The sequence below is a fragment of the Pongo abelii genome, chromosome 4 (assembly GCF_028885655.2).
Source record: "Pongo abelii isolate AG06213 chromosome 4, NHGRI_mPonAbe1-v2.0_pri, whole genome shotgun sequence".
NCBI lineage: Eukaryota > Metazoa > Chordata > Mammalia > Primates > Hominidae > Pongo > Pongo abelii.
The window spans coordinates 124,413,752-124,440,317 of NC_071989.2; the positions used below are offsets into that span (position 1 = coordinate 124,413,752).

The 26,566-nt window shown below is 34.3% G+C and overlaps 1 protein-coding gene across 4 annotated transcripts in view; it reads left to right on the top strand.

Annotated features, from left to right (window-relative positions):
• Positions 1-26,566, top strand: part of COMMD10 (COMM domain containing 10) — a 362,273-nt gene that overhangs the window by 184,936 nt on the left and 150,771 nt on the right. For 2 of the 4 annotated variants that reach the window (XR_008525447.2, XR_010140011.1), the window contains exons 6-7: positions 22,346-22,405; positions 23,278-23,387. The exons of 1 other annotated variant lie outside the window; for it this stretch is intronic. Coding sequence is in view for 1 of the 3 variants with exons in the window: in XM_024247411.3 (XP_024103179.1) it covers positions 22,346-22,405; positions 23,278-23,316 (99 nt within the window). In the remaining 2 variants the exon portion in view is untranslated. Of the gene's footprint in view, positions 1-22,345; positions 22,406-23,277; positions 24,128-26,566 lie in introns of those variants that run through there. One more of the 4 variants, XM_024247411.3, reaches the window with a different exon arrangement.

The window sequence follows — 26,566 nt, forward strand, 5'->3', positions numbered from 1 at the left end:
ACACTTTATTTCAAAGTACTGAAATAGTGTTTTATGATCACAGTATTTCTAGAGGAAAGATTTTCTCCCAAGTCTTTAAGGGGAAAGATAATCCACTTGGAGAAATTTTGGGCCACCCACCAAACCTGTGATTTCCTGCCCCAATTTATGAACCAAGTTATACTGAGATCGTTAAATGGTGTGATTTCTCCTTATGACTTTCATATTTTACTTTATAGGTTGTATTGACTTTCAGATTTCAGGCAGTAAAATAAAAAATCTTATGCAGTTCAAGTTAGAAAAATTAGATTAGTCCAAGCCATATTTTTACCTGGTATTTTTTTTCAGGCATTTTAATGTTACTTTTTATTACATTTGTATAATTATATGTTTTAAATTGTATGGTTTTCCCTTATCTTTTTTAAAAAATACCATACTGATTCATCTCAAATATTTTAGCCTCTTCTTAAGTTTCCCTTTCCCCCCAACTTTTCCATAAGTGCACAAAAGAAAGCGTTGATTTTTGCCAATTATTTTGGTTGTTGAGGTTGTAAGCCATCTTGGTTTGCATACATATAGGTTATTAAAGCACCCTTCCCAGTCTGACTTGCCAGTCTTACTTCTCTACCTTTTGTTAGAGGAATAAGGGATGAGGATGAGAGAATTAATATATATATTTTTACCCCATTTCTGCATATTTTAATCCCATCTCCAGAAATCAGGTTAATTTCACCTCTGTCACAAATTTGAAAGGAAGGGAAAAGATGTATTAATTGCCATTTTTATTGTTATTTTCTGACTTTCAAGCCTTCTAATCTAAGGTTTGTAAATGGATAGCATTTTTAAAAATTCTTCTTCTTATCTTGACATAATGAAGAATTATGTTTTTATATTTTTAAGTATTTTGTCCGTTGTTTCTTATTTCCTACTTTACATTTTTATTTACAGCAAGATTTTATCCGTTTACTAAAGGGAAGGAGATGGGATGAATGGCAGACTTTAACTGGATGCTTTATTTAGGCTTTTCGAAAGCAAAAAAGTTTATACATTGTTATATCTGAGTGTTGAGTTATGGGGTATTTGCTATATTCATGTATTAGTTCCTGTTATTTTAACATTTTAAATATTTCATAATTGAAAAAGAAAATATTAGACTGGGACCAGTTTATAGAAAGCTTTAACTTCTAGGCAAAAAAGGTAGAACTTTACAGTTGGTTATGGAGAAGATACTGACTGTCTTTTGTAGAGAGTGGCATTTCGAAAAACTGAATTTGGCATCTGTATTTAGAATGGTCTAGAGAATGGAGATACTGATGAAAAGGAATTTTAGCAAATTCAGCATTCTGATTTCTGAAAAATGAGTGCTTAGATTAGGTAGTGGCATGAGGAGTAGAAGGAAAAGGGATGCTGCTGCTTTATATAGTCATTCCCATTATATAAAGGTTATATATAAATTAGGATGGGCACAGTGGCTCACACCTGTAATCCCAGCGCTTTGGGAGGCCGAGGTGGATGGATCACCTGAGGTCAGGAGCTCGTGACCAACCTGACGAACCTGGTGAAACCCCATCTCTACTGAATACAAAAGAATTAGTTGGGCTTGATGGTGCATGCCTGTAATCCGAACTACTTGGGAGGCTGAGACAGGAGAATAACTTGTACCTGGGAGGTGGAGATTGCGGTGAGCCGAGATCACACCATTAACTCCAGCTTGGGCAACAAGCGAAACTCTGTCTCAAAAAATAATAATAAAGATTATATATAAATAAATAAAATCACACCATTTAACGATTTCAGTGTAACTTGGTTCACAAATTGGGGCAGGAAATCACAGGTTTGGTGGGTGGCCCAAAGTTTCTCCAAGTGAATTAGCTTTCCCCTTAAAGGCTTGGAAGAAAATCTTTCCTCTAGAAATACTATGATCATAAAATACTATTTCAGTACTTTGAAATAAAGTGTATAATAAAGAGTACTTTTTGTACAGGTTTTGTTTATGTCAGTTTTTAATAAACATAAACGTGGAAAAAATTCACATGATAGTGAAAACTTTTTTTCTGTTTAAGCATTTTTATCTTTTTAAATTTTTATATGTAATATATAAAATATATATAAAATGTAAATATATATTTATATTTATGGTTATATAAAATTCCTATATCTTTATATTATCATTTCCATAACCATTTTAGTAAGCATCCCCAAATAAAAGTTAGGGTGTATTACTAATTCTGCTTAATATACTTTGTATACTTTTATTTCCTATCTCTAATCTAGTTTCTACTACGTAAGTATAAGTACTCTCCATGAATTGGGTTAACATTCTAAACCATGACCAGACTGAGAGCATGACGACTAATGTGGTTTTTACTCCTAAGCTACCAGTATGGAAGATCAACATTTAAGAAGGGCATTAGTCATCTGTGTTGCTAAAAATAATGGTTTCACATTAGTCTGGACCAATTAGAAGGAGCCTATGTCTACTTGGAAGAGTTCTGATTTGCAGCATAGTCCTTGGCTGCTTCTACAAGATTTGGCAAACTGTTATGTAAGTCAGACCCTGCTTAAATGTCTAAAAGGAAACTGAAACTCTCAGGCCATTATTTCACCCTACTTTAAGTAATATTGCTCCATACAAACATTCCACTTTTACAAAATCATTTACTTTTTCCCAACTCTATCATACAAATGAGTTATCTTTTCATAACCACCAACCTCTCAGTTTTATATTTGTTAGCTCAGATCTGACAAAAAAGTAAAAATTACTTATAACCACTTTGGGATTACACAAATTTAACCTGTTCCCATGTTGTATTCAGTCATCTATGAAATATGAGGGTACTTCAAAAAGGTCAAGGAAAAATTGAATTAAAATATAAAAATAAAAGATACAAATTTTATTTCTCAACATAGGCTCCATTAAGGTCAACACACTTTTGTAAGCGATAATACCAGCCATTTAGTCCATCCTTCAGTTCTTTTGGAATTGAGGATTTTAGCCATGTCAGTGCAGTCTTTTTGTACATTAGTAACTGAAGAAAAATGGGTGTTCTTTATAGATATTTTTAAGATCAGGAAATAAAAAGTCAGAGGAGGCAAATCATCTCTGTAAGGTGGATCCTTAATGACTTCCTTTTGAAACTCTTGTAAAATTGCTCTGTGTGATTAGAGGAATGAGCAGGAGCTTTGTCGTAGTGGAGGAGGACTCTAGTGAAGCTTTCTTAGGTGTTTTTCTGCCAAAGTTTTGGCTAGTGCTCTCAAAACACTTTCATAATAAGCAGATGTTATCATTCTTTGGCCTCCCAGAAAGTCAGTAGGCAGAATGACTTGAACATCCCAGAACACTGTTGCCATAACCTTTGCTCGTGATTGGACCACTTTCATCTCTTGGTAGCCATTGTTCTGACTGTGCTTTGTCTTCAGGATCATACCGGTAATGCCATGTTACATATCCTGTTACCATTCTTGGAAGAAATGCTTCAGAATCTTTATCCCATTCGTTTAAATTTTCATTGAAAGCTCTGTTCTTGTCTGCAGTTGTTCTGGGCGTTGTAGGAGTTTTGGCATCCATCTAGTGGACAGTTTGCTGAACTTATTTTTCAATCACAATTGTGTAAGCTGAACCAATTGAGATGTCTGTGGTGTTGGCTCTGGTTTCTGCTCTTAATTTCAGTTCTCTTAGGGCATGAACAAGATTATTTTTTTCCTCTCAAATGGATGTGGATGGTCTGTCACTGTGGGCTTCATCTGCAACATTGTCTCATCCTTTCTTAAAACGAGTTATCCATTTGGAAACTGCTAATTTCTTTTGGGCATTGTCTCCATCAAGTCTTTATAAAACATCAATGATTTCACCACATTTCACTCACAATTTATCATAAATGTGATGTTTGTTCTTGCTTCACTTTTAGAAGAATTCATTTTGCTCTGATAGGGGCTATTTTTAAATGGATGTTCTATCCTTCTTAGTGCCTCAAACTAGATCCTATTCAGACATACTGTAAAAAGTTAATATATTTCGGTGCAAAAGAATTTTGAAATCCATGCGTAGTTTTCTCGTAATATGCATTTTCCATGAGCTTTTTGAAGAACCCTCCTTGTAATCTATCTTAATTCCCTATTGCATTAAATCTATGATTTTGAACCAGCCATATGTGACCTGTAATCAAAAAGTGATGTTTGATAGATGCTGTCACCATTCTGTCATTTTTCCTCATTCAAGACAGAAGATGTCTTTGAAACCTTTGTATATTTTCCAGCCCTATAAAAGAATTCTATAAAAGAACTTCAAGTTCAAAATTATTATTGAGAACTTTTAAACAGGATATTTAAAAGTTTGTTTTATTAACTTGGCCTAGGTCACAAAACTCATTAATATTAATGACTAGACTACACAGGCATGTAGCCTGTCTAATCATTAACAGATACAAAACAGTAAACCAAATTGTGAAGCTTCGTTATGCTATGAGTCATTCCAGGCAAAGACCAATATAGCAAGCAGAAGCTGAACAGTCCAGTTGAAATGTTTCTGATCTAAGCCTTTGACTTCTGTTTGTAGATGAACTGGAGTTTTAAAACTGACACTCAAATTTTTTATTAACTTCATAGAATAAATGATTCATTAAAATAAAATACTTGGAACTAACTAAAGTCATCATTCAAAAAAGGCATTTATAACTAAATATAAATTTATTATATGTGTGTACCCGCCGGGACCACAAGGTACAATTTGCTTTTTTTAAAGTATCAATCTTAAAATTGCATTTATTTTCTTTTAGAGAACTTTAGATGATATCAGTCATTACTAATGTCATAAAATGTATGTAAATATGAACTAAATGATGTATTTTATTTACCCAAAAGTATGATCTAACAGCCTCTGCAACTGTCACCAACCTTTCCTATAAAACAGCAATATATTAAATGATAGTGAAGAGGGTCTGAAATTTCAACCTTGAGATGCAGTTACACTGTATTCAGTACAGCAGATGTTTACTTAGTTCCACTTATATATCAACAACAGGTCTTTCTAACTGGCAAGGCTTGTGGTAAACATGAGAAATATGGATGCTTATTAGGTCACTTTTGGTAAATAGAACTAATAATTTGAGACATTTGTCTACAATAGAGATTGGCAAACTTTTTTCTGTAAAGCACCAAATAGTAAATACTTTAAATTTGCAGACTATACAGCTCTGCTGTTACAACACAAAAGTAGGCTTGGACAGTATGTAAAAGAATGAGTGTGGCTGTGTTCCAGTAAACCTTTATTTACAAAAACTGAAAGCCGGTCAGATTTTTCCCAAAAGCTGAAAGCAGGTCACACTTGGCCTGCAGACTATCAATTCCTGAGCTACATTTGCTTGATTTCCTTACTGTATACTCATTCATCTATTCAGCTGGGCTTGGCTTTTCCCCATCACTGCACCAAAATACTTTTGCCAACATCAGTAACATTCTCATCATTGAATTAAAATGAAAACTTACCAGTCCTTGTCTCATTTGGATTCTTGGGAGCAGTTGACATTCTAATCACTCTGTCCTTAAAATTTTTTCTTTCTTTAGTGTCCCTGACCTACGTCTAGTTTTTAACCCACCTCTCAAGGCAGTCTCTTAATTATTGGTGTGCCTTAAGGATTTATTATTGATCTTCTTGACACATTTGCCTTAGGCGGTACTTTGTGTTACTATAGCTCTAATTTCTGACTGTTTTTCTCCTTCCTGAGCACTCTTAAGTATTAATCTGTAGCCCAGATTCCTAATTTAAATACTGAGTTTGTATGTCTAATGGCCTGCTGGTATTTTCTACATGCTTATCCAAAGATACTTCGAAATACATGTCTTAAACTGAACTTGAAATTCTCAACCTCTGTTTCATCCCCAAGATTACTTCCCTCAACCCCCATTCTATCTCAATGAATGGCCCTACCCATCTTTCAGTTGCCCAAGGCAGATACTTGTGCTTCATCTTTGATTCCTAACTCTTCATCTAACCCATTTCTTTCATTGAAAGAATCAGAGTTTTGTGGATGTACCTCCAAAATAGCTCTTAAATCTATATATTTGTTATATTCTGTTGCTTCTATGCTAGTTCAAGCCACCATCATCACAAATTTAAATTACTAGTAGACTGATCTGCTTTTCCCTTTCATGTTCTCTTTTGCTGGTAGGAATATCCCCCACCCTGCTTTATTCCCAATAATTTATCTTTCAGGTATCAGATTAGATATCAGTTCTACTAGGAATCCTTTATTGACTCCAGAATGTAGGTGTAGTGTTTGTTCTCTGTGCCCTATACTTTGCCTGTTATGGCAAAGTATATTATTTTGTAACCTCAGTTTATTTGTCTCTATTGGACTCTTACGCTCAAGGAAAACAAAGATTGTACGCATTGTCTTCATCATTGCTGTAACGCCAGCACCGTAGCATGTTGCTCGTAAATCTATGTTGAAAACAAGTGAAATTAGTCTCAATATCCATAAAATCCACCATGTTCTGTATAAATCAAAGCACCAGAACATATCTGATGGCTTAATTTGCACTCAAAGTAAGTATATAATTAGAAAGTTGAATAAATTAATGAAATAAAGATGTCATACTTCACAAAGTTGTTTTATGTAGATCATCAGATCCTAAATCATAAGGCATAAACTGCTAATGGCCAGATTTGCTTCGCCATATGTTAATGAGCATACAAGTAATCACTGTGCTTATAAGTAATATAAATATCCCCTATTCTTATTTAATCCTGGCTCCTTTTAGAGGGAAAGTAAAGAAATAAACTGAAAAAATATATATACATGTATATATATATATATGGTACTACCCTTGACCTTAAGGAACACACTATGTTTTGGAAGCCTTCATTGTAAAATGATCATAAGTACTAACACAGATATTCTTACTGTGCTGTACAGCACCAAAGCAAGCAGCAGGTGGATAGGAGGGGGAGAGGAAATCAGTCGAGGTTTTGCAGAGGAGGTAACAATTCAGAAGAGTCTTAAAGTATGAGTAAGACGTTGCCAGAAAGAAAAAGAAAAATTAATTTCGAATAAAATATATATAAGCATGTGAAGCATGATTCAGAAATATCTTCTTCTTTTTTTTTTTTTTTTCTTTTTTGAGATGGACTTCTGCTTTTGTCACCCAGGCTGTAGTGCAATGGCACTATCTCAACTTACTACAACCTCCACCTCCCGGATTCAAGCAATTCTCCTGCCCCAGCCTCCCAAGTAGTTGAGAATTACACCTGGCTAATTTTTGTATTTTTAGTAGAGACAGGGTTTTACCATTTTGCCAGGTTGGTCTCAAATTCCTGACCTCAGGTGATCCACCCACCTCAGCCTCCCAAAGTGCTGAGATTACAGGCATGAGCCACCATGCCCAGCCGTATCTTTTTAATTGTCAAAGGAAAATCAAAGTTTGTTAGTAGCATTATCATATATTATGTGTAAGCATGTTTTTGTGTCATACATGATTTTTTAATTCTAAATTTTAAAATCTAACCTTAATTCAGTTATTTAAATTAAGATACAAGCCTTGCTAAACAGAATTTATACTGATACATGCTACAACATGGATACATCTCGAAAATATTATACTAAATGAATGAAATGGGTCACAAAAGACCACGTATATGATCCCATTTAAAATTGATAGGGTTTTCAGAGTAAGCAAATCTGTTAGAACAAAGTAGATTACTGATTACCTAGGACCTGGAGAGGAGGGAGCAGGGGGTAAGACAGGGAGTTGGTGGATAATAACTAAAGGGCATAGGGTATCTTTTTGGGATGATGAAAATGTTCTAAAATTAATTGTGGTGATAGTTGCACAACTGTATGAACATTCTAAAAACCATTGAATTATACACTTTAAGTGGGTGAACTGTGTGGGACATGAATATTTCCATAAAGCTGTTACCAAAAAATATAAGTTAAATTCTCCAGTGGTGTTATTTTCACTCAGTTATGAATAAAACCCGTGTTCCATCCTTTATTTAGGTATCATTGTACAAATTGAACTATCAGCTGTTGCTGCATTGAATTCACAGTAGTACACAATAGACATATTTCAAACATTAAAACATTATTAGCTCCAGATATACTAAGGATTATAGAAATATATCAACTAATTTAAATCATGTACTTTTTAGAATATGCATCATTTGTTCACTTGATTCCAAGAAGATTTTGTGAATCATAATCAGGTAATTGGGTTAGCAGAGAACTAATGTGCGTGGAAAAATGAACTCCAGTTTTTATCAGTCATATGTATTTGGAAGAGCATCATTAGAGGTTAAAATTTTCTTCTGGATAGTTACTGCCTTAAATTAACCACATATCCTATCAAATTAGTTATTGTACCTGCCTGTCCTTAGGAATTTGGTTCCGCAAGTGTTGGAGGTAAAATAGGATGTTTCCTATTATTATGCTACAGTTTACAATGGATTTTCAGTTGCCTGTTGTATGATAAACTCAGTGCCCTTCATAACTTGAAGTAAATGCTGAACTTGCCCTTTTTAATTTGTTGAAACAGAGCTTCCATTCACTGATAAGAAGTGTAAATTTAACTAAATTGTCAAATTAACACTCATTTAGGTGCGCACATTGGTTCTCTTTTCCTTGAAGACTTATATGACAGCACAAGATAGAGAAAAATTAAGCCTGCACATGTTTCTAATTACCTTTTTCTTACTCTATGAATTACATTAGGTTATTTAATTTAGGATGCCAAATACATAGTAGCTCTTGAAAGTATACATGCATCATTTAAATTTCTCTCTATGAATCTAATGCAGTCGTTTTATAAAGAAAAGAGAAACCTAAATTTGAATGTTGAGATCATAATCTTTAAAACTACACACTAGAAACAATCGAATTTCAGTTTATTATTTTTAATTTACCCAGAATCCCTCAGCCAAGATAGTAACACGTCTTGAGAAGTTAAATAATGTACCTATTACAAATGATGTTTCAGTAATCAGATATGACTTATCCTTAGAATAAATTATAAATACTTAGAAAAATACAGCATTACCTCTAGTATTTAGTACAGAAAAAGTTCCATTGTTTTTAGCTGTCAATGCTCTTTTCAACCTAGTTTCTCACTGTTTAAAAAGCTTCAAATAATCATATTCAAAACCTCTTATCTTGCTGATTATTTTCAGCAAACATAGCTAAATATTTCATTACCAAAGCTGAAAATCATAATGGCATATCAGCACACACATAATAAATTATGGTTAATGAATACTATACAAGGTGTGTGTTGATTGGCTCCAAGTTTGTGATCTGCTCATGCATAGCACATTGTATTTTTAAGAGGAAGGAAACTATGATGATGATATGACTGCCAAGCATATTGCTTTACACTGGAGCAAAGTAGTATTTTAGTCAAATTCAAAATATAATATATAGACAACAAGTCAAGTGATCTAATAGCCAAATGAATATATGTGATTAAACATTTTGTGAAAATATTTCATGCACACTCTTATACAATTTTCATACTGAATAAAGGTTTCTGCTCAAAGACAGTTTGTTATGTTGACAGCTAAAACTGTTGTGTTTTTTAGCGAAACATGTATAAAACACAAAAGCATTTGTCTTAACCAGCTTGAGGTGGGGACCTTCAAGTGTGAGGTGCTACCTTTTTAAGCTAACTACAGAATAAATACTTGGAGTTTAATTACTGTACTATTTAGCCCATATATTTTCTGAGTAAACAAGACTTATAAGACCTGTAAGACTACTATCATTGGGGTCAGATACTACAATATAATTAGAAAATATTGAAGTCATTTAGACAAAATCCACTTATTCTGATATTTTCCATATCCAATATTTTTTTTCCTTCAGGGGAAAAATGACAGGATGTCAACTGAACTATACTAAAAGATCTAGCTAAATGAAATCACTGGTGTATGCATGTGTGCACCAGGATGTGCATGCATGCAATTGGAAGCACTTTTGGGAGAACACAAGAGACAATATGAAAAAAGACCCAAAGAGAAGTATGTAAAACCCTACTGGTACTTCACACTGCCTGGACATGCAGTGCATTAAGAGGATATTGAGAGATGAGTCCGCAGGAGTCATGGGCCAGAGTTTGGAAGTCTTGAACGCTATGCTAACAAATTTAGAATTTTTGCTGCTTACATTCTTAAATAGGTAATCATTTTGTTAAACTGTACTTTTCAAAAATTAAAAGTTATTTGATTGATTTAACACTGGGGAAATGCCTTTTGTGGTGTATTTCAAGTATTTGTTGCAGTTGTCCTTTTGTAACTTTTATCAAACTTTGATGTAAGCTCAGGAGTTTCCGTTTGCCCAGTGCCCTTCTTAAAGAATGGGGACATTCCTGTGAGGTTTGGGAAACTGCTGGACTGCACAATATTTTAATGAAGTCTTTGGAATCACAGGGCTTGAGGTAGCAACAGAGATCTGCTGAAATTCAGGTGAAAATGATAATTATGTAGTATATTTACTGGACTAACTTTTTTTATTTGTTTGATATTAGAATTTTAACCTTAACGAAACCTAACTTTTTAAACTTGGCAATGGTATTGCATTGATGTTTGTAAAATACTCACATTGGCTGTGAAAATTTTGTTGGTCTCATTGGTGTAACAGATACAAAGAGATTTGATTATATTTTTTCAGACCATTTTTGAGAAATTGAAGACTTTAACCTTGCATTACCTCTTATTATTAAGACAGTATGACACCCCATCAGCTATATTTATCAAAATACCCTCAGCAAAGCTTTTAAATATTTCTGTATAGAATGAGTTACTGAATGGAAGTAATTGTGCAAACTGATTAGGACATAGGTTCTATGTGTTATCTTGATATACAGGTGAAAGTGCTATAACAGTCTCAAATTACCACAGTAATGCAATGGAAAGAACAACGACACGGTTCACTTTTATGTATTTTATGAGTTATTTCACCTTTATGGGTACCATTTTCCTCATCTATTAAATAAGAGGATTGGGCAAGGATACTGCTTGTTTTCTTACTGACATTTCGTGGTTCTACCTACTTCCATTCACTAGTTTAACTTGCATACATAGGTGTAGTCTTCAACATTCTTGAATCATAGAATTGGAAAGAATCTTGGGTAGTCAGGCTGCCTCACAGAAAAGTGGAAATTTGTCCATTCACTCTGCCTAGGATGCTTTGCTTGTACCTTTTCAGGCTGGTGCCCTTTGAGCCAGAGCTGGTTGTGACATCAATTATTGCCCCTTTGGTTGCCAAGATTGATTTCATGGATTGGAGAGATGGGAGGAGAATCCTATTCTCCCTCATTGCACCATGTACAGTTCTTCCCATATTTGGGAGCTTAGTTACAAAGCGCAACCTGCAAACATAGAGAAGGATCTTTCTTTGGTTAAGAGTCTATTCTTTGCCATGGCACGTTCATCTTTGTATCATGAGCACTTTTCTTGGACAGCACATGTTACTCTTTAAATGTTTACTGAATGACTGAATATAGTGGATGACAGAAATGACTAACAGTTGTAAATATAAGTAGAGTTTCATGGTTTATTTAGCCTATGGTGGAGCTGAAATTATATCTCTAGGTTTTTGAACAATGATGCTTAGTAAAGATTGTCAACAAATAATAATAGAGATATTGGAATATGTTTACAATCATCTATAATTATATAGTTATGGAGAATATATCTGTAGACATATTTAATAAATGGTGCCTAATGAGTTTTGTTTTATAAACTCAGTAAGACTTGAAATATCATTTACATTTTATCTCTGCCTTTTATTTCTATAACTAAAAAGAAAACTTCCTCTTTTAAGTACCTACCAAAGTATTTTTACATTCAACTTGGACAAGAGTTTAGTACTATTTCTTTTACTGAAATATTCTATCTCCTGATTTTCTAGGTGAAAAGATAATTTTATCATTTCTAATTCTGATATCCAATTTAAGGTTTAAAGCTAAGCAATGTAAATTTGGTTTAATTCTTATCTAGTTTATATCTGTATTATTTAGAGGATATTTCTGCTTGGGTAATTTGTGAAGAGGTTAATGCATTTCTGTCTTGAAAAATGTGTATGTGTTCCTAATTCCTAACTAATGGGAAAACAGAGGGTATTTTTAGTGTCAGCTTTCATCAAGTCAGACCTTTCTGAAGACCTTACTGAATTCTATTTCCATGGGAATTTTGCTAATGGGTATGTGCAACATTATCTAGGTACTCATAGATAGGATTACAAATTAAAAATAAAAAGGAATGGGTGAACAAACACATCTTTCTTCTCTTTTAAGAAATTGACAGAATACTAATCTTTGTACTTTCATTTTCACTTTGCATTGTTTTTAGATTAGGTGCAGAAAGTACAAGTTTGGTACTAATGCATGAGATCAGCATAGCCAATATAAGTAATGGATTTATTAAGTAAGTTCTTAGTTGTAATCTTATATGTACAAGCAGAAGAGAGAAAGTCTTCCAGTTTCTCTATATTTAGTTAACAATATTAGTGACTTCAGTGGGTTTCACAGGAAAATGGAAGATTTAAAAATAAGCCATCCAGTTGTATTGCCTGTATACTGATTTACTGATTTATTTTGATTCATGTAATGCATGTCCACTGTACATTTCAAAATACTGTGCCAAAAACATTAATGAAGCTGGTGATATTCAACATTTATTGAACACCTACATACCCTGGATATTGGAATTTCCTTATGGCTCAGCCTCAGGCTACCTCTGTTTTCATACTACTTTTTTTTTTTTCGGTCCCATATGATCTGGAAAGTACATTGTTTTCCTGGGCAATTTCATGTACCTTCGTGGTTTTAAATATCAATATATCAGTGACTCCCAAATGTATATCCCTTACCTAAATCTCTTTTTTTGGCTCTCCAGACATATATTTTCAATGAAGTCTTGCAGATAAATCAAGCTAATTGTGTCTGAAACTGTACTTTGGATCCTGCCCTTCTTCAGATCTGCAGCTCTAAGAGTTTGTAATCTCAGTTCCATCCCTCCAGCTTCTGCCAGAAACCTGACAGTCATTTTTGACTCCTTTTATTTTTTTACTACCCTTCATCCCAATTCAAATATGTCATCAAGTGCTGTCTCATCTACCTCTAAACATTACCTCAGAAGTTTTCACTTTTCTCTATCATTGCTGCCATCACATTTGATCAAGCCACTGTGTCTTGCCTGGACTAATGTAGTAGCCTCCAAACTGGTTTCTCCACCTGCAGTCCAGCCAGTTCTAATTCGTTTCCAAATAAAAGCCAAAGTAAGTTCTTAAATATGTAAACATAATTATATCACTCTTATATCTAAAACTCTATAATGCTTTTACATTGCTCTTATGATAAAGATCTCTTTTATCTATCCCAGAAGAGGTGATTGGTCTTATATTAGCTTCCTAGGGCGACCATAACAAAGTAACACTAACGAGATAGCTTAAACAACAGAAAATTATTTTATCACAATTCTGCAGGCTAGAAGTCTACAATCAATTTGGTTTCTTCTAAAGCGTCTCTCCTTGGCTTGTAAATGGTTGTCTTTCTCTGGTATCTTTGCATGGTCTTCCCTTTGTATATATCTGTATCCTTGTCTCTTAATAAGGATACCATTCATTTGGATTAGGGGCCACCCTCATGACTACATTTTACCTTAATTACCCCCAAGCTCTATCTCCAAGTAAAGTCACCTCCTGTGGTACTAGGGGTTAGGACTTCAACTGAAAAATTTTGAGGACACACAATTCAGACCATAACAGAGCCTAAACTCATAATTGATAGATGAGGAATAAACATATACACATAGGAGCAGAGATTTCTGGTGGGTTTTGTGGGAACTAAGCAAGTTAGATTAGAGAAGATTCTGTAGAACCAAGAATGGAAGACTAAGAAAAATGTTATCCTGCTTTATTCTCCCTTGAGCAGGTATCATTTGCAGTAGCCTCCAAAACATCTTACATATAAATGCTTTCATCTCAAGAGGAATCATGCAATGCTGCAGATTGACTCAGTACAAATCCATCACCTCTTCTACAAAAACAACCATTCTACCTACAACAAAAACAATGACAGCAATAAAACAAAAACCCTAACTTATTTACTGACTTCATCTTTATGTTTTAAAACTTATTCATTTCTATGGAAGGGTGTGTCTGTGTATCAATACCTTGGCCTATCTAGCTATCACAAAATAACAACTTTTGTTTTGTTTTGTTTTGTTTTTAAGATGGAGTCTTGCTCTGTCACCCAGGTTGAAGTGCAGAGGCACAGTCTTGGCTCACTGCAACCTCCACCTCCTGGGTTCAAGCAGTTCTCCTGCCTCATCCTCCCTAGTAGCTGGGATTACAGGCACCCACCACCATGCCCGGCTAATTTTTGTATTTTTAGTAGAGACAGGGTTTCACCATGTTGTCCAGGCTGGTCTCGAACTCCTGACCTCAGGTGATCCACCTGCCTTGGCCTGCCAAAGTGCTGGTATTACAGGCGTAAGCCGCTGCACCCAGCCTCAAAATAACAACTTTTTAACCAATCTGATAAATGTTTCCTATTAGTCTTACTGCATAGTGGCAGTATGCATTGATATTGCTGTTAACCAATAAAAAGTCCTTCCAGAAATAATTTGTATTACATATCCAGTTATTATATTCCTTTGAAAGACTTCCTGTTACAATTATCAGCAAAGGCCAGGTGCAGTGGCTCATGCCTGTAATCCCAACACTTTGGGAGGCTAAGGTGGAAGGATCATTTGAGCTCAGGGGTTTGAAACCAGCTCGGGCAATATAGTGAGAGCCTGTCTCTACAAACAATAAAAATAACTTACCGGATGTGGTAGTGCACTTCTAATCCCAGCTACTAACAGGCTGAGGGAGGAGGTTCGTTTACACCCGGGAGTTAGTTCGAGGATTCATTGAGCTGTGATACCATTGCACTCCAGCCTGGGCAACAGAGCAAGACCCCATCTCAAAAAAAATAAATAAATAAAAAGAATGATCAGCTAATTTAATTTCTTTAAAATATTTTAACCTAAAATCCAATTTTGCATTATATGAAAATATCCTTGTATCTGGTTTCTGGAAGAATGGAGATGTAATATCATTAACTTTTATGCTAAAGACAGCTATTTTTAAAAACTAGGCACAGTATCATCTAAAGAAGTGTGTGTGTGTGTGTGTGTGTGTGTGTGTGTGTGTATATGTATTTAAATAGATATACTTTCTTTGGTTTAATTCAAGATAGTTTTGGTTTATGGATGATAAGATGTGGATGCATTTTCATAACTCACAGTGGTAGTTTATGCCATTAGGGTATTTCTCTTCTTATTCACTATGACATAATATGCTACATTTTATTATCCAGACTATCTTTCTGACTCTGGGGAAAAAAATAGGGCCAAATAGTCAAGTTCCATTATCTAATGACAGTGATAGTCAGGAAGCACATGGATAATTATATACATTGTCAGATTCAGCCTATAAAACTACTTTAACCAGGAGTTTCTACATTTTCCACCATGAAGTCTGTTGTTAGAGTTGCTACTGATAACTAAGATGACAGGTCTGAATTTCATTTTATTTTCTCTTCTTCTTCCCTTAACAAAGATACTAATGAACTATGAGTTGACTCAAAGGCCAGAAGTATATAAAATTAAGGACGACATATGTAGAGCCTAGACAATCCAAAGAGAAGCACCCTTTAATACTAGTAATTGAACTTTCGTTGAACTTAATGCATTTCATATATCTTTGTTGGGTGGGGGCTGCCACTGATTTGTGTTCAAACAAGATAAATTGTTTGAAAATATACTTAATTGATGGTTAAAACCTTCCATACATTTTATGACAGGTAAAAAATGAAGTTAGTTGATTCTGGTTTTATAAGCAAATTTGTGACTTCCTAGTTGTAGTCCTAAGGAAAGCTGAATGTGTTTTCCTCCTAAAAATGCAATGGCTCCAGGGTAGCTTTTGATCAGACCCACTCCTAATATTTGTAAGACCTGAAGCAAGAGTAAAAATGGAGACCCATATCATACATGTAAATGTAAAAGTCATTTAAAAAGCTACCGAACTCTTAAATGTGCTCTATACTCCTTACTTGATTAGACGTCTTCATGGTATCTTGGAAAGACAGATTTAAATTTAAAATTTTTGGACTCCTTGGGATTCCATGTCAGAACATGATAATGTGAGGAGTTGGCCCTTGGCCTGCCAGCCTTTCCTTTTTATCCTGTACATCTAAACTCCATTCTTATTTCCCCACAAAACAACTGCCCTGGGCCACCCCTTGGAAGACTATGGAGTATATGCTGTCTACATATAGACATGAAACACTTAGCACTGCTGTATTCCCCGTGGTCTTCTCTAAGTCACTATGGATTGAAAGAGAAATGGCAATGATTATGACAGACATAAGGCAGATGCTTTTCTGTATCAATTCAGATGATTATGTGTCTTCCCACCTTTATTCTGTTAATGCAGTATAATACACTAATCAATTTTCATATGCTGAACCATGCTTGCATTGTAGAAATAAATACTACTTGTGTAATGATATTTATTATACCATGGTGTATAAACCTTTTAATGTGCTCTTGACTTTAGTTTGCTAGTGTTTTGTTGAGGATTTTTGCATCAATACTTACGGATATTGGTCTGTAGTTTTCTTGTAGTGTCTTTGTCTGACTTTGGAACCAGGATAATACTGGCCTCATTAGAATAAGCTTGGAAGTATCTCCTCTTTTTCAAGTTTTTGGAAGAGTTTCAGGACAATGGATGTTAATTCTTTAAATGTTTTGTAGAATTCTCCAGTGAAACCATCTGGTCCTGGGCATTTCTTTGTTGAGGGGTTTTTAATTACTGATTCAATCTCCTTATTCATTATTGATCTGTTCATATTTTCTATTTATTCATGATTTAGTCTTAGTAGGTTGTTTCTAGGAATTTATCCATCTTAGGTTATTCAACTTGTTAGCAAACAGTTGTTCACAGTGTTCTTTTATAACACTTTTTTATTTCTATGGCATCTGTTATAATGTCCTCTCTTTCATTTTTAATGTTAGTTATTTGGGTCTTCCCTCTTTTTTTCTTAATTAGTCTAGCTAAGGATTTGTCAATTTTGTTGATCTTTTTAAAAAACTAACTCTTCATTTCTTTGAATTTTTATATTGTTTGATCTTCTATGTCATTTATCTCTGTTGTAATCTATATTATTTTCTTCTTCCTGCTTACTTTGACCTTAGGTTTTTTTTTTTTTTCCTAGTTCCTTGGGTGTAAAGTTAGGTTGTTAACTTGAGATATATATGTATTTTACATTATACACTTAACAGCTATAAACTTAACCCTTTAACACTAGTTTCACTCCATCCCAAAATTTTGGCATGTTGTGTTTTCACTTTCATTTGTCTTAAGATATTTCCCAGTTGCAGTTCTCCTTATTACTTATTTGACCCATTGATTGTAGGAGAATATGTTTAATTTCCACATATTTGCAGATTTCCCAGTTTTCCTTGTGCTACTGGTTTCTAGTTTTATTCCATTGTAATCAGAAAAGATACTTTGTATGATTTCAGTCTTCTGGAATTTAAGATTTGTTTTGTGGCCCAATGCATGGTCTTATCCCGGAGAATGTTCCATGGGTACTCAACAATATATATTGTGCTATTTTTGATTGGAGTATTCTGTATATGTCTGTTAGGTCTAATTGGTCTATAGGGTTATTCAAATCTTGTTTCCTTGTTGATTTTCTGTATAATTCTGTTCATTGTTGAAAGTGGAATATTGAAGTCTCCTACTATTATTGTGTTGTTGTCAAATTTCTTCAATCCTGCCAAAGTTTGTTCCATATATTTAGATTCATATAAATACAGTAAGTCCTCATATAACATTGTGATAGGTTCTTGGAAACTGCATCTTTAAGCAAAACAATGTACAGCAGGCTTTTAAGTCATGTCATTTTTTTCAGTGTCCTTTTATCATAATGTTGAGGGAAAAAATGGCTTTGTTGTTTGTCCTTTTACTTAAAGCTGTAGTTTTCAAAAACCTGTGACAACATTAAGTGAGAACTTACTGTATTTATGCACCAAAGCTATGAGGTTTGGTGCATAAATATTTATAATTGTTTTATTTTCCTGATAAATTGACCCTTTTATCATTATATAATGTCTTTCTTTGTGTCTTGTAATGGTTTTTTATTTAAAGTATATTTTGTCTGACTTTAGTGTAGCCACTTCTGCTCTCTTTTGTTATCATTTACACGGAATATCTTTTTCCATCCTTTCACTTTCAGCCTATGTGTATTGTTAGATCTAAAGTATGTCTCTTATAGACAGGGTATAGTTGGATTCTGTTATTTTATCCAGTTAACCAGCCTGTGTCTTTTGATTGGGGAGTTTAATCTGTTTACATTTAAAATAATTACTGATAGGCAAGGACTTAATTGCCATTTCGTTAGTTGCTGTCTATGTCTTGTTCCTTTCCTCTCTCATTGCCTTTCTTTGTGTTTCATTGATTTTTTTTCTAGTGGTATGCTTTCATTCCCTTCTCACTTCCTTTTGTGTGTATTCTACAGATATTTTCTTTGTGGTTACCACTGTAAATCCATAAAACATCTCAAAGTTATAGCATTCTATTTCAAACTGATAACAACTTAACTCTAATCACATACAAAAACTTTCTCCTTTACTGCTCCACTTCTCTATTTGTTATTGATGTTACAAATTACATTTCTATATATTACATATACATTAACATAGATTTATGGGTTTTGTTTTGTTTTGGGGGTTTTTCATTTAAATTTCACATACTAAATTTACAGTAGTACCTAATACTATATTTTTCCATGTATTTACCTTTATTAGAGAACCTTATATTTTTATACAGCTTTGTGTTTTTGCCTGCTGTCCTTTCATTTCAACTTAAAGAACTTCCTTTAGCATTTTGTATAGATTAGCTCTAGGTAATGAACTCCCATGGCTTTTCTTTATCTGGGAAAATATTAATTTCTTCTTCACTTTTGAAGAACCATTTTGCCAGATACAGTATTCTTGATTAATAGTTTTTTTGTTTTTGTTTTTGTTTTCGTTTTTGTTTCCTTTCAGCACTTTGAGTATATCATCCTACTCCTTTCTGGCCTTCAAAGTTTCTGCTGAGAAATTTGCTGATAATATTATGGAAGCTCCCTCATATGTGATAAATCACTTTTCTCTTGCTGCTCTTAAGTTTCTGTCTTTGACTTTACACAGTTTGACTATAATGTTTCTTAGTATGGTTATCTTTGGATTTTCCTAGTTGGAGTTCTTTGAATTTCTTGATCTGTATGTACATTTCTGTCCACAGATTGGGGAAGGTTTCATCCATTTTTTCTTCAGATAAGCTCTCTTATTTTTTTCTCTCTTACTTTCCATTCTGGAATACCCATCATGCATATATGGACCTGCTTGATATTATCCTAAATCCCTTAGCATCTCTTCACATTTCTTCTTTCTTTTTTCTCCTCTGCTCGGTGATTTCAGATAACTTGTCTGCAAGTTCACTGATTCTTCATTCTGCCTGAAACTGTTGTTGAATACCTCTAATAAGTTTTTCCATTCTGTTACTGTATTTTTCAGCTCCAGGATTTCTGTTTGGTTCTTTTTTATAGTTTCTGTATTTTTCTTGATGTTCTCATTTTGTTCATGTATCATATTCTTGATTGTTTTCAAATGTCTGTGTTCTCTCTCTCTTTTTTTTTTTTTTTTTTTTTTGAGACAGTCTCACTTTACCACCCAGGCTGGAGTGCAGTGGCACAATCTTGGCTCACTGCAACCTCTGCCTCCTGGGTTCAAGTGATTCTCCTGCCTCAGCCTCTCGAGTAGCTGGGATTAAAGGTGAATGCCACCATGCCTGGCTAATTTTTGTATTTTTAGTAGAGATGGGGTTTCACCATGTTGGCCAGGCTGGTCTCGATCTCCTGACCTCAGGTGATCTACCCACCTCAGCCTCCCAAACTACTGGGATTACAGATGTGAGCTACTGCTCCCAGCCCTCTTTTAGCTCATTAAACATCCCTATAATAGTTATTTTAAATTCCCAATCAGGTAGCTGATAGACCTTTGTTTCTTCAGGGTAAGTTTCCGGAGTTTTATTTTGTTCCTTTGATTAGGCCATATTTCCCTATTGCTTTGTATGCTTTGTGATTTTTGCTGGGCGTTTTGAAAGACAACTACCTCCCCTAGTCTTTGCATACTGGCTTTGTGCAGGGGAAGACCTTCACTAATCAGCCCAGCTGGGAGTTCTAGGGCCTCTCAAATGTTTTCCGATATCTTGCTCCCTCTGGCACCTGCCCGTGGAACTGCAGCTCTAATATGCCTCTCACCTCTGTTTTCAGTGCCTTCCAAATGCTGGTGCTTGGCCTGTGAGTGCCCTTCTTTAAGTGATAGAGAAACCAGTTCCTTGGGAATCCCCCAGAAAGCCAGAATGTTGGATTTATGGTTCATTCTTTTGTTTCTGTCCTGAGGGAGGAGCTCTGGCATGGGGGGTGGTGGGTTCTTCTTGGTTGCTCCACTATTCCACATGGGAGAGGGGCATGCATGGATACACTGAACACTGTGAAATTAATTTCCTACCACTTTCATTGGAATTCCTTCTTGGTTTTATAATGGCGTGGGTGCTGTAGCATTTCAACTGGTCTCTTAGGTGCTCACAAGGGTATTCTGATCCATATATTGTTAACTTGGTATCTTAGTGGTGGAAAGAGGGCCTCTAGCTTCCTAGTCTACCACTAGGTAGACTTCTTTTAAGCAGTATGTTTTCGAAGTTATATTTCTTCTCTTTCCTCAATGTAACATTTTAGGAGACACCACCTTAAAGCAAAGCAAAATATAGAAAACAAGAACCTGGCTTGACTGCTACCTTTAGGGATACATCAAATCAGTTGTTTACACACTGATTCAGCCTTCGTTCTCTCCTGTCTTTTTGGATGGAGGTGAGAGTAATGAACTTGTCTTGCTTTTCTCAGAACTTTAGGGTACACCTAGGCTTATCATCCTTCCTTAACTGCTAGGAGGATATATAGTATGTATAGATGATGCTGATTAAACCTTTGGAGCTTTAATGATGTGTGACAGCCAATGAATTTTTCTAATATAGTAAAAAAACTTCATGATTTTATATCATTCTTAAAGGAAGAGGCTTTAAAGCAGATGTACTTCTTTATTCATTTTAAAGCTTAAGTACTTAGATAGATATATGAGAGAAAATGAAGAAGTATGGAAATTTGATCCTGTACACTTAGCTTCATGAAGAGTGAGATGCATTTTCTGAACATAGCCCCATTGACTCTTCTGGAATTAGTTGGAGATAATTTGGTTTGAAATGTCAGCTTTGTAAATAGAAATGGAAATCATTAAAACAGATAAACAAAAGTGAACATAGAAACTGGGAACTAGAATAAATAGTATGTTGGAAATGACCATAAACAATTAATTATCTGGCTCAATTTTGCATCAGTTTTCTACTTCTTTAGTTCATGATGCCCATTTTATGTCATGTGATTACAGCAGTGTGATCAGATTGGTTAGCATATTCTTGGCGTTGTCTCCTCATTAACTTTGACTTCTTCAGAGGGACCTTGAGTGAAATAAACACATGTGAGCAGTCTTAAGCAAATTGTTTGAATTGTTTCCTCAGTGTACAGAATCAACCAAAAGTAGGGTGGATTGAGTTGAGTTGGGTTTAGTTTAATATCATACTTTACTACAGCATCATACATATATATACAATATTACTTAGCATCTGTAGCACCCATAAAGGATTCTCTAATGCATGTGAAGTAAAAGGAAAGAGAGTGTTTAAGTCCTGGCTTTGAAACTGTTGTGTTAATTGTGAACTTTTGCTGAGTCTGTACATTAAAGAAGGTAACACTCAGCATGTTGAGATCACAACTGCTAGATTAGTGCTTGGAGGCAGTAGCTGTGCTGATGTGAGACATTAATGGCTGGATGAGTTCAATCAGATATCCTGCCTCCAGTGTCTTTGTGTAATGGTATTTACTAGATTTCAAACAGACTGCTGAGAAAGATGAAATATAATCTCATGTATTATCTCTGTCTTGAAAAAATTAGATAATAAAGTTGTTCTCTTACTGGCATATGTTTTATTAACCTTCGTAGGGTCAACTTAAAGGACAGATGTCTGTAGGATTGAAACCTTTTGCTAGAGTGTTATTAAGTACATTTTTGAGTTCTAGGAATCATGGGGTTGAGTAGAGCAGGTAAGCATTTTTTAAAACCACTCAGAGGACAATCTTATGTCATATTCTAAGGTTAGCTGGAGAGAAAAAATGTGATGTAAATTGTGTGCAACTACATTCTTTATGTTGTTTTTCTTCCTTACAGAGCCTGGAGAAAGTTCTTGTGGAATTCAGTCACAAGGAGTTGTTTGATTTCTATAACAAGGTCTATATTTTTTAAATAATTTCCTAATATGTGGGGTTTTTTAAATAATATTTTGTTTTCATTTTATGAATTCTTATTTTTAAATGTCCTATTATGGAACTAAGTTCTTTAAACTTCCCTTATAAAAGACCTTATGTTTCACAGGAGGAAATATAGCAGAAATGAAGAGAATCTGAAAAACTAAATCAGGAAGAAAAGGAAAATAGTTTTAATTAAAGCAATAGGATTGTTGCTTTAATACAAAACATTAAGTAATGAACTTTGTGATTCCAAGCCACACTGATGCTTTAAATATATATAATGTCAAATACTTTAATTTCTGGGCCCAGGGTAAAGGGAAACATGCCTTTAGAGATTTATCTGTGAGTATATTTCATGTTTCTTTCTGAAGATTGATTTTGTAATCTAGGAAAATATACTCCCTCCACCCCCCAACTTTAAAATATTATCAAGTAGGCAGTTCTTCTGCCCAGTCTACTGCCACTGGACCACGCGTGTGGTTATCCTGTTCAGCCCACCACCACTGTACCCACACCCTCGTATGTAAGCCTCCAATAAAACCCCATGTCTCATTAAAAAAAATTATGTAGTGATAATTTAAAATGAAACAGCTGAAGACACTTAAAACAACAGTATTAAGAAACCTTTCTTTGAAAATTTGAAAACTTAAATTTTCAAGCACAAATTCTAATATCTTCACCTAAAAAGAAAAATATTCTAAGTGGTAATTTTATTGCTATGTGAATGGATTTAACATTCATAGTTACCAATGCCATTTTTTCCTTTCTATTTGCATGTGTCTGAATAACACTTGATATGAGTTTCGTTCCCTTCACTAACGTCTTTTCTTTTTTTTTTGTCTTTGTAAATAGCTAGAGACTATACAAGCACAGCTGGATTCCCTTACATGATGTTTTCGAAGACTGTTTTTTTCATCATGCTCCTGCCACCTCATTATTTTGCATTGAAGATACATTGCCAGGTTGTGTTTTCTGAAGGATTCAGTGGCTTGCTTTCTGTAAATTATATGGCTTATCACTTCTTAGACAAATAACGACCAAGAGAGATCATTGTTAAGAGTACTGAGGTTCTAATATACTTTCTTTAGTTCTGTAAGCCAACAGTAATTATTAAGAACACTTTCATTTTAAAGGAAACAAAAGTGAATACCATATTGTTTTTACTGTCATAGTGTTGCTTTCTTGCCTGTCCTGCTTAGTTTTTACTTGCTTGTTGATACCATAATGTATCAAGGAGAGTCCATGGATACAAGATAAGATGTGTACCTTAGTAGAATACAGAGCTTTGTATTCATGTAAATTTTATTACATGAATAAAATTTAAAAAATAGCCACATACAATCAAATACACTATGGCATTTTTATTTGAATATGATGAGTATATTTTGCTTCAGAAATAATATAGGAAAGAAACGTAAAATAGTGAGTAGTATGGTATCAGTTAATTCCACTCTGAGCTTCTCTGTCAACTTCAGTTTCTCTCTGAGTTTAATGATTTAATAATAGTCCAGATTTTTGTGTGTTTTTCTTTATACTGCAAATTAATAATGATTCACTTTATAGTTTGGGAGACAGAATCAGGTCTTGAATAAAATAATTGTAATGAGTGCTAAATGGGCACCATTATTCAAATCAGATACCTTTTATATTCTCTTTCTATAAATATGTTGATTTCTGTCAATAAAATGTTTGTGTCTTAGGATTGGTTGAAGTGTACATTTATTTTATACATTTATAGTATATTTTATGCCATGAATGTATGTAAATGAATACATTTACATAAATTTGTTTTAAAAAAATTGAATTTTTTTATGAATGAAATTTCTATATTGTTTCCAAAAAGAGAGAGATTCAAACATGACTTTCTTCACATGAAGAAATTCGATTTCAGAAATGTCCTGTATTTAAATAAGCAAAGCCATTGAAATTGAAGCACATTTCTTATTTGAAGCATCTGGGAAATACAACTGTTAAGTATCTCTCAAATATTCCATATATGGAATTTATACCCACATTTGTTTGTATATCTATTTGTAAGCTGTTGCTGAGAAGAATTGAGTGTTTGGATTATTTCAGAATACAACTATTACAGTTTTCCATAGTTGACTGATTTTAAAAGTTTTTAAACTCAAACTTTCATTGGTAGACTATCTGGAAGGCATGTTTGCATTATAATGTGGCTTGTAGGATCTCTCCTATTTTTTTATGCTCTGTTTTGCCAGTTCTCAAAGGTAAATACTTGAAGTCCTAGAGGTACTATAAACATTTTTGTAAACATTCTTTGAGACTTTTTCTCACGTACATACAAATATACATCATCCCAAGTTAAATTTGATAGGCCTTCCTGACAGTAGCCATATAGATAAATAGAAGTTTTCGTTGGTTTAGTGGCCAAACTGAATTCTCAATGTAGGTATCCAAGTTAAATATGATGGTTAGAAATGAAGTTTTCTGAAAGTAGTTCGTTATATGCTCCCTAAAAGAATTAGCTTTATATTATCTTAAGAATATCTCTAAACCTATGCAAAGATATGGCAAATAGTATTCTTTCCATTAGTCTAGTTCAACAAAGTCTGACTTAGAGACATTAAAGAAAGGGCAAGTAGAAGATCTAATGCCAACTAAGAAGATAATTATTTCTGAAATATTTAGTTGAAGATAACTTTCTTTCTTAAGACATTACTGCTGTTATGATGCACAAGTCAAAGAACATGTGGCATTTCCAAAGAGTATTAAATGCATGTTACTTTTTTATAAAAATAAGATGAATGAGGAGATTAATGGGGCTTGGAACTGCAATCTTGGTAAATAGTTACTGTGTCTTTCACGAGTGTGTGACATGAGGATTGCAGAGACATAGAATTGCTTGTTAGAAAGAGGAACTAATTTTTATATCTATTACAAATTATATTTGTAATTCTTCCCCAAATTATCATAATTATTTTTATTTAGGAAATACCAAAAAATCATAAATAATCTAAACTTATAGAATCTTATCATCCAAAAATGGCCATTAATGACAGTTTGATAGATTTATTGCAGTTTTTTTGTATCCATTTATCTTTCTTGTTCATTTTTTCTTCTTTCCTAACAAATTGAAGTAATGCCATAAATTCTGTTTCATACTTTGCTTTATGTACCCTTACAGCATGAGCATTTTTCTTATCTTTATTGCCCAAACATAATTTTAATGTATATTAAATAGTTCATCATTTGAATGATCTATACTTTATATACTTTATATTTCTCAAAATAATTAAATTATCCAAATTTTGGCACATTTAGATTATTCTAATTTTTGAACATAAGGAACTCACTGATAAATATAATTATACATAAATCCTACACCACATATCTTGTGATATTATTAGTATAGATTCCTAGAAGTAGAGTTGCTATGTCAAAAGTATGAAGATTTATTTTCTATTTTCATCTTTAATAGGATTTTCATTATAAAAAACAAGGCCAGGTTTGATGGCTCATGCCTGTAATCCCAACACTTTGGGAGGCTGAGGCAGGAGGATCACCTGAGCCCAGGAGTTTGAGAACAGCCCATGTGACAAGGCAAAGCCTTATTTCTATAAAAAAATACAAAAATTATCCAGGCTTGGTGGTGCATGCCTATAGTCTCAGCTACTCAGGAGGCTGAGGTGGGAGGATCACCTGAGCCCAGGAGGTTGAGGCTGCAGAGTCATTCTATCACCCCACTGCACTTCAGCCTAGGTGACAGAATGAGACCTTTTCTCATACATATATATGTATATATATATATATAGTGACCCATTAAAACAAAGTTGCTCCATTTTGCTATCTCACTTCCTGGACATACCTACCTAATACTGCAAACGTTTGGTGGGTGCTGTAGCTCATGTCTGTAATCCTAGCACTTCAAGAGGGTAAGGTGGGCACATTGCTTGAGCCCAGGAGATTGAGACCAGCATGGTCAACATAGCGAGTCCTGTCTCTACAAAAATAATAATAATAATAATAATAATAATAATAAATTAGCCAGGTGTGGTGGCACGCACCTGTGGTCCCAGCTACTTGGGAGTCTGAGGTGGGAGAACTGCTTGAGCCCAGGCAGTCGAGGCTGTAGTGAGCCGTGATCATGCCACTGCCCTTTAGCATGGGCAACAGAGCA